The sequence below is a fragment of the Centruroides sculpturatus genome, unplaced genomic scaffold (assembly GCF_000671375.1).
Source record: "Centruroides sculpturatus isolate CEXI.00-Female unplaced genomic scaffold, Cexi_2.0 scaffold1520, whole genome shotgun sequence".
Lineage (NCBI taxonomy): Eukaryota > Metazoa > Arthropoda > Arachnida > Scorpiones > Buthidae > Centruroides > Centruroides sculpturatus.
Genome location: NW_019385696.1, coordinates 165,792 through 175,604, shown reverse-complemented (window position 1 = coordinate 175,604; position 9,813 = coordinate 165,792). Strand labels below are relative to the sequence as shown.

At 27.5% G+C, this 9,813-nt stretch overlaps 1 protein-coding gene across 1 annotated transcript in view; it reads right to left on the bottom strand.

Annotated features, from left to right (window-relative positions):
- Positions 1 to 6,938, bottom strand: part of LOC111641281 (DENN domain-containing protein 1B-like) — a 12,833-nt gene extending 5,895 nt beyond the window's left edge. The window contains exons 1-6 of the mRNA XM_023387434.1: positions 6,756 to 6,938; positions 3,397 to 3,450; positions 3,239 to 3,300; positions 1,601 to 1,699; positions 1,473 to 1,523; positions 1,343 to 1,388 (exon numbers count right to left, since the gene is read on the bottom strand). Coding sequence (XP_023243202.1) covers positions 1,343 to 1,388; positions 1,473 to 1,523; positions 1,601 to 1,699; positions 3,239 to 3,300; positions 3,397 to 3,450; positions 6,756 to 6,791 — 348 coding nt within the window. The 5' untranslated portion in view covers positions 6,792 to 6,938. The remainder of the gene's footprint in view (positions 1 to 1,342; positions 1,389 to 1,472; positions 1,524 to 1,600; positions 1,700 to 3,238; positions 3,301 to 3,396; positions 3,451 to 6,755) is intronic.
- Positions 6,939 to 9,813: the final 2,875 nt, after the last annotated feature.

The following is a 9,813-nucleotide window of genomic DNA, read 5'->3' as shown; positions in this document are numbered from 1 at the left end:
TATATATATATATATGAAATTTATCATAAATTTTTATAAAATTACATAAATACAAGTAATCTAAACAACAAATGTACCGGCAAGCTTGTTACAGGTGTGTTTCTCAGAAAAAAACAGAGCGTTACGAACGTTTTCGAACTTGGAAGTTCTTCTTCAGGTAACTAATGACTGTTAAACGAATGCAATTCAAATTAAAGTCAAGTTCCGAGAAGCATACCGGTAACAGGCTCCCCGGTAGGTTTGTTGTTTACTTTACCCTGGTGTAATATCACTCATGTTTGATTTACAAGTAATCTATCAAATATTTGAAAAATTTATATTAAAAAATTATTATACGTAATATTCCAAATGTGAAATAAAAAAAATTAGTATTAAAATTATGGGCCCACTTACAACTAACTATATGTAAGAAACTATTAATTAATTAACTTAATGTGAGAGCTGACTGCAGTGTATGCTTTATGGCTGTCCACAATTATGTCAAATTTAGGCAAGTTTAATCTGCAATGTGATGAAACAGCATAATGAGAGATGGAAAACTATTTCCCGACTCATACTATTCTAGATAAATTGTAAGGATTTAAGATTCAAACCTGGATACTTCACAGTAGTAGGTACACCTTATCAGGCAGTCATCTGCTAACAGGGTACTACTGAAGTTAGCTAGCTTTAATAATTATTTATTCATTAATTAATAAATATACAGTGGTACTTGGAACTCAAATGCCCAGAAGTCAAACAACTTAGAAATAAAACAATTTCTTTGAGAAAATTTTACCAAAAAGTTAAACTTTTCTTTGAATTCAAACTCAAACAAAGACAGCCATACTGTATAGTGTATGATATATGTACGAGTATGCATGATGTGAAAATGTTGCTAGATCAAGATAATTTTTATTTTAGACTATTGGCTACTATTTGGGCCACTTACAACAAAACTCCGTTACTTTACTAAATCCATTCATATGAGTTTGAGACACATAATGAATGAGCCCAGCTTGGCACAGTTCATCTACTGTATTTTATTGTACTATTTACTTTTTTCATTGTTTTTAATCTATCATCATAATTTCCATTGTTTTATGCATTAATTAAGACATTTATTCATGTTATTTTAGCTTAAATAATTATTTTTTTTTAGAATTAAAATGAGTATTTCTGGGATTTAGAAACAGATTAATTCACTTTACATTACTCCTTATCGAAAAAATTGCTTTGGAACTAAAATTCTTATCTCAATAAAAACAACACAAAGAATATTTTCATTAATAAAACTATTTGAAAATACAATTAAATAAATGTTCAATGTTTTAAAAATATTGTTTTAAAAAGAACTACTTACTGACATCGTTGAAGATGGTATGCCAATCAGGAAAGGCATTGGAGCACTATTATATATTTTAAGTTTTATTAAAATTTAAACTAAATTAAATTACTTTTAACTTAAAACATGAACAAACAGTAATACTCACCTCACATAATCAAGCAAGTGCTTAGGCAAAACTGGAATAAATATGTGCTGCCTAAAAAGAAGATATTCAAAATTTTAAGTATTTTCTTATTTTTAAAACATTATAATTTAACTTAAGATATTAATTACCAACACATTGGATATATTAATGTATTAGCGGCTTGAACACAGGCAGATAATTGGCTTAGTTTCTTGGAAGTAAATAATATTCTTCGTTCATTTAACATACTATAATATTATAAGGAATAATTAATCTCATAAATGTTCCATTATTAAAATTTTCTGAATAAAATGGAAGAAATAAAGTAAAATTACAATTCAGTTATCATTTCAAATACAAATTCATTCATTGTATTTTTATTCATATACAATTACATTAAATGAAAGAAATGAATTTTATCATAATTATTATAATAATTATTATGTAATATAATAATTATTATCATAATTATTATTATTATTATTATATTACATACAATATAATTATTAAATGTATGTAATATAATAATTATTATCATAATTATTATATTACATACATTTATAATTATTATTTATACAGGTCATTTCACAAATCTTGGCTTAGAGTTGTTTGTTAGCTAATTGGAGGGTTTTAGAGTATTTGAAGAAAGTGTAAACCTGTGGTCTGAGATGTATTTCATACACTATAAAATTTATATAACCTGCACTATTCACAGACTACATAGACTCAACTGCATTTAAAAGTGTTTCCCTCCATAAAAAAATTCTTGAAATTCAATTTCAAATTCATGGTAAGTATCGATCAAGGAAGTATCAAGGAATTACAGAAATGTTTGTTCCATATACTTACTATTTTTATTTCCTTTCCCATCACATCTTTTACATTTATTAATCAGTTCTCAAATTTCTTAACATTTATTGGAGTGCTTATTAATTATCTTTTATTAACACACATCAAAAAATGTTAACATTTATATGTGATGATTACTTTTAATGAAAATAGTGTAACACAATAAAAGTTTTCATAAAAATTAGCCAGGACGAATTTAAATTTACAAAAACTTTTTCAAAAAATTTGAGTAAACAATACATACAAGATGTGTCTTTTCATTCAGCCCTTTCAAACACACTTGAGGAAATAACAATTTCCTCAAGTGCCATTCTTTTATTTGAGGCTACTCGTTTATTTAATTTTTATGATTGTGCCACTGACAGAAGGATATTTTTAGCTGTTTTACATTTGGAAGCGAACAAATAGCCTCAAATAAAATGTTAACTCCACTGTCAAATTGTTATTTCCTCAAGTGTGTTTGAAAGGACTGAATGGAAAGACACATCTTGTATGTATTGTCTACTCAAGAATTTTTTAAAACAATAAAAGATGTGTGTTCATAGCTTCAATGAGTCTCTATGTATTTGCAACTATTTTCAATATATGTGTAAAATCTACTCCACTAAAACAGATTGCAGATATGCAATATTTTTTAATCATCTTATATATATTTAAATAGAATTTTAAGGGTATACATTAAAAATAGTTATAAATGAGAATGAAAATTAATTAGCAAAGACATCATTTTATTATAAAACAGAATTTAAGAAATTTTATTATATTAGATTCACCTAATAATTAAATATTCTATTTGAAAATTTTAAAATATTTAATTATTTTAAGATAATATATTATCAGAAGTAAATAACCAAGCTTAAAATGTTTAAGAACAGATTAAAATATGTGATTTTTATCATTTATTAATTGAATACAACAACATATAAATTATAACTAACCTAGCAAATATAGTCATCATATTATTGACACTTATAGCACTGAAATATTCTGTTAAATTCCTCTGTAAGATAATAAATATAAAGATATTCCATTTAGTATGAAATTGCTGTAATATTTTCTTAACAGTTTTTTTATGATACAATTTGAAATCACTTACATCTTCAGGAATGCTTGATAATTTATGATGATCTGGAGTACTAGCAATAAAATCCTGAAATGTATTTAAATTGATTATACTGATGCAATAGATGCTTAAGTAGTTTATTCTAATTATAACAATTTTTTTAATTGAAGTTAATTATATAGCAATATCTTTGTAAAAAAAAAATCAGTAATTTTGGTTTTTTTTCTAATAATAACACTCTTGGTATTCACCACATTCTTGAGATGAGAGAGAGAGCTTAGTAGTTTCAATAAACCATAGAGCAATGCATGGAAGGACATAAGCTTCCAATGCCATCCATTCCAGTAAAGTCTATAATGAGAAATGAAGCAAGAATTGATCCATAAGCAGCATCCCCCAAAGTGGGAGCTGTGGTCAAGTATTTGTTCGACATAATAGGAGCCACAGAATTATAAACAGTTAACTTTAAGCTTACCCTCTTCTTTATAAAAAAAAAATAATGGTTGCAACATATTCTCAGTGTAATACTGACTCAGACACCACTCAGGTTAACAAGGGTTCACAAATTAGGCAGAGACTCACATTTGAAAATATGTACAGTATGTTCTCCTTTGGCTACCTGTTGCAAATGCAGAACTGGTCCAAGTGTAACTACTTCATTACAAACACATATACTCACAAACAATGCATAATACACATTAACCCAGTCAAAATGCTTCATGGTAATCTAATCACTAACTAACAAGGCCAAAAACTATACAAACAAATGAAATGGACTCAAAACATGAAGAAATTCATAATGTGTATCTACTACACTATCACAAAAAAAAACAAACAAACAAATATGGCAACAAACAGACACTAAATGACAAATTCATACAAAAATATCCACATCTAACTGTTACAGAAAGGAGGCCGTTGATCAGAAAAGAACAATTTTACACAATAATGCTAGTGCACACACAATACTTGAACATATCAAACAATACATTGCAGATGTATCAACAAACACATATACTACATTACACAGAAAATAAGAAAGTCATTGATACAACAGTCATTCATGAAAATGTACCTAGTACAATATCAATAAAAATAAACAATTACAACTGGCATTATAAATACAGAATTAATTAACACATCCACAACTTATTTCCTCATTAAATCTCACACAGAAATAACAAATACCCAAAATATACACATCAAAACTAGTTGCAATAACTCTAAACTATTTGCATACACACATTACCAAAAGACATTCAAACCACAGACAAATCATAATCCTGCACGGCAAAGTAAAAACATTTATATTTTACAGAATAATAATGTGCATAAAAGTGAACTTGTAATTCACAATAATTACAAAGAAAAACCTTGATATTGCACTAGTAACAAAGCTAAAATATCATATCTAAAACAAAATATCTTTAAGAGTTTATAGAAAGAGAGGGAGGAAGAGAGAGAGAGAATGGTCTTAAACTTTTCTCTTCATTGTATGTGAAATTAACAAGGAATTAAGCTGATCAAAAAAAGTCCTGAAACTGGTTTGGAATTAATTTTTAAAGGAACCAATGACTTATAAGAACTAGGCTGAAGTTCTAAATGAATGGGTGCCCTCCTCCAAAAATCCTCTACGTCCAAAGTTAGACATTTTCACGTGAGTAACCAACAGAGAAACTGAACGATTGGTAAATTTCACAGATGATGTTTTTAACATTTTTCATTAGGAAATCTCTCTAATTGTTAGAATGTCATATTTTTTCTACCTTGCAAAAGTTTATCATCACAAATGGGCATACACCATAAACTAGCACAACAGTTTCATTTTCCACATTTCAGAAATATAATTTAAGCATTTAACTAAAGTTACCAATATTTTTAACAAATAAACATGTCAAATTCAGTTATAAGTAAAAACCAATAATTTATCATACTTATATTAAATTAGCTTAAACAAACTTCACTGCAACATCACGTATTAATGATGCAACGCTTGCCCTCAGAAAGATGCCTTCTCCAATTTTCAAACTACCCCTCATAATATTACAAAAGCATATTTAGATTTTGTTATAGGAACTCTTGGTATGATAAATGGAACTGGAAGATGCATCACAACTTTGTGTTTGTATTTGAGATGCATATTATATTTCTTGACAGTCAGAAATCTCTAAACATGAATGTAATGTCCTAACCAATTGTATTTGAAATGTAACTTAAGATATCACGTATATTATTTTGTTAAAGATGATATGTTGAATTTTCTGGAATAAATATAAATTTTTCTTATATAATAATCAGAAAAAATTTTACTGAGAGAAAAGCACATTCTATGAAGTTTGAATGTTAAAAGTCAAAAGACACTCTATTAGGAAAACATTAAGCAGAAAAATGCTAAGCAAGAGTGCCTGTATGGCCTGAGAGCCATCACAAACTACACCTTTGCGAGAGCAAAACACTAGCAAACATGTGCTAGAACACCCAATGACATTAAAGGCCCCACTCCTTTTTTTGCACCTATGCAAATATTCCTTTGCTAGTGCAGTGATATGAGCATATACTCACTGTTGAATTCGGTCAAGAGTGTACACTCATATCACTGCACTAGCAAAGAGATAACTGCACAGGTGCATAGAAAGGAGTGAGGAAAGAAAGGATGCATAGAAAGAGCTTTGACATCATTGGGTGTGCTAGCACACGTTTGCTAGTGTCTTGCTCTCACAAAGCTGTAGTTTGCAGCGGCTCTAAGAAACAAACTTTGCTGTAACTAATATATTAACTAATTAATGATAAATTCGAAATTTAAATTATTTTTTATGTAAAACTTTTTTACAGAAAAAAATATTAAAAATGTTGAATTAAGAACCTTTGATACATAGGTATAAGAACATCAGTTTTTTATCAATGTTTACAGGAATAAATTTCAGAATCCTATATGATAAACTTGAGGATGATATAATGTTTGAATAATATATTCAAGATTATGAAAATTCTGCATTTTAACACACATTGGTGTCTCAATCTACATGATTAACTTCAAAAAAACATAATGCTCCCTTAAGTCAAGTAAATGGAAATCCTTGGTACTTAGCATCACATAATCTAAAAATTTTAAAATAAAATGTATTTTTATAGAAAAAATCATTTTAATTTCAAAACAACAAATCTCTGAATGCAAGAGAGATCACAAAAAATTGCAAGTAAAAGTACAATCTCATCTCATTAGTCTAAAAATTACATAAATCAATATCATGTAAACCAAGGTATCACTATATTTCCAGAATATTTAAATTCAATTAAACTTTAAGATATTCTGATCATGTAAAAAATTATTTTAAAAATTTATACAATAATTATTTATTTTTAAAAACTTCATTTATTTTTATGTAACTTACACTTTTACCCTGATTATAAGCAACATGAAGTTTCATTCCAGGTTCTGGGATTTCTACGTTATATAAAGCTTGAAGAAATTTCCAAAGATCTCCTGGCTAAAATAAATTTATAATTTTATATTAATAATATTGCAGTTTACAACATTATGTATAATCTTATAATTAGATTAAACTATAACAGAAAAATTTAAAAAGGCACATCCGATTTGATGTAATGTTACCGAAGTAAACAAGAATCATTAATCCAGGAATTAAATACAATTAAATAGCCAATGATTTAAACTGAACAAATTAAACTTTTTGTTCTAAATATAGAACAAGAGAAATAATGTAAAAGATTACATGCATGTTTGAATAAATGCATTTTAATATTCTATTTTGTAATCACTTATTTTATCTTTTGTTGATGCCGAATGATCAGCCAAATTATCAAGCTATCTTTGGGTTATGTTAATGATTACTTACTAATTAATTGACTCCAGGTCCAAGAAACGTAAAGAAACAGAAACAATCAAGTTTATGAAGGTGTGAAGCTAATTAGCCGTAATTTCATAGTGTTACAACACAATGACGTCACTGCTAATCAGCTCTACACCTTCACTCTGCTTGTCAAATAGTCCATGTTTTATTTTCTTATGAAAAAATAGAAATATCGACCATAGAGAAATATCCTCTTAAGTAGGTAAATAGCATGTGTTTAACTACTAAATAAATGTTACTACTCTAAGTATTACAGAACTTGCATGTAGCGATATTCTCCTTGTTAGTGCACAAACATAGTATTGGCATTAATGCATACTGTCAAACTGTCATGCAATGTTACAAACTTCAAATTAAGGTTAGACAATGTGCATTAATGAGCATTTTGACATGTATTGTTATTCTTTATGTTATCAGCACCATGCAACATATTTTAGATAAGTATTAATGAGTCAAACAAGTCTCAAAAGACTAATCTTATAAAAATCTTGTCCAAATGACCAATTTTCTACAACTGAATTTAATCTAAGTATTGTACCAGTATTTTCATCATCTGAAAGTGATGATTACATTTAATTGATATTAAATTTAATGAATAAAGAGGAAGAAACAAAGCTCTATCTTTAATTCCAATTCAATACAACAGAGCTTTCATTTCAATCATGTGATAAAAACGCTTATTTTTCATCATCCTTAACAGCTGCTTCACTTTAAAATATTGTTCAATTTTAAAGAATTATTATTCTTCTAAGCTTTGTTCATAGTTTATAATAAGTTCTGTTAAAACTTAGCAAAATTAAATGAACTGCTTAACTAAGGAAGCCGAAAATATATTTAATTAAATCTTTTGTTACACATCATTCAATTCATTTGTCAATTGAAGATGTTCAGAATAATAGATACAAAAATTTTACTAATTAAAATTAATTTATATTTTGCTTCCTTAAACAGTATATTCAGTTTTTGTTTTCAATATGATGCTCTATTTTCATGTTAAAACTTTTAATTAAACTTAACGTTAACATAAAAATAAACTGAAATTAATTTTAAACTAATACAGAATATATTGAACCTTTCATTTGGTTTAACCACCATAATGTTTACAAGAATTGAATATTTACATATTAATTATAAATTTAAATACGAATTTAACATATAAAAAACATTTTAAAACATATAAAATTACATAAACATTAAGAATTCTTACATCTTTGTNTTAAATATCTGTAGATATGACGTAGAAGATATGACGTTCACAGATATAGATCACGTGATTCCGTTCTATCTTTTCGGTTTTAAAAAATCGTTCTAAACGAATATTTTTCGTACTTCGGTAATCTTCAAACGATTTTTTGCCTGAAGATGGACCCAGGAGGGGTCTGAAAACGTTTGTACTATTAAATTTTTATTTTGCATCGGTTAAAGGTTCTAAGGTACGTGATATTTTGTTAAATCCGATGTGCAGATGATAAGTATTATTGTTAAAAGATAGACTCAAAAATATATAATATTTTTTGTAAATGGTCTTTATTTTTTGTAAATAGTATTACCTACCATTACTATTTGATGGCTTTGTTTGGTATGTCTTTTTAAGCTCTTCTCATGTTTATATCGTTTCGGACATTGGGAACAAATATAATTTTTATCGTCAGAATGAGTAATCTCGTGTTCTTTTAATTTTGATGGAAAACCGAAAGCTTTTCCGCATTTCGAACATATATATATATTTCTATTTTCAAATTTGACAAGATTTACAATTTACTAAGACTTACAAGATGCGTTCTAAAAACTTCCAGATGAATCAAAAAAATGAAAAACATGTAAGGATAATGTTCCCAAACTGGGGTCAGTAATTCTAATATCTGAAGTTCTTGAAATATAGAAGACACGTAACTTATTTTGTGCTGTAAGTTTATTTTTCTCAAAATATACTGATAAAAAAAAAATAAATGACAAGTTTTTTCATAGAATATTACTTATTTTCGATATGATTACTATGTATAAAAGTCAGTTCCTGTAGAGAGTGCATTCAATCCCCACCACTTTTGAGTTTATATTTATCTGATTAGGAATCAAATAATGAAAAACAGCTTAAAGACAGAAGCAAACCTTTGGTGTAATGTGTTATTAAGTATTGACCTTTTACGATTCTGTGCATTATTTATGCACGTTTATTTTTTGAAGGAGTTCCCTACATGTAAGTAGTTTTTATCCTAATACAACAGTTATCAAAGAAATGCATCAGTTTTTGCAAAATAATCACAGAGCTTCAATGTACACTTTCTCCAATAATTTCAGAAACATTTAGGTAAATGAGTTTAAGGAATTGTAGCATTTTCTTCAATTTATCTTGTATAAGATTCTATCAGTTTAATCTAGTTTCCTCTTAACTTTTTTTTTTGTCTTTTTAATTTTGAGTAAAAAGTCATTAGTAGCTAGATCTTTTTTTTTAAACTTCTTTCTAGCCTGTGAGCACTAAGAGTGCCTACTTTTTAGTAATACCATTATGGATTTGGCCAGGCCCGCAATGGGTGAGCTGAGTGGTGAGATATGAGGCCCAATATATCCATACGGACCA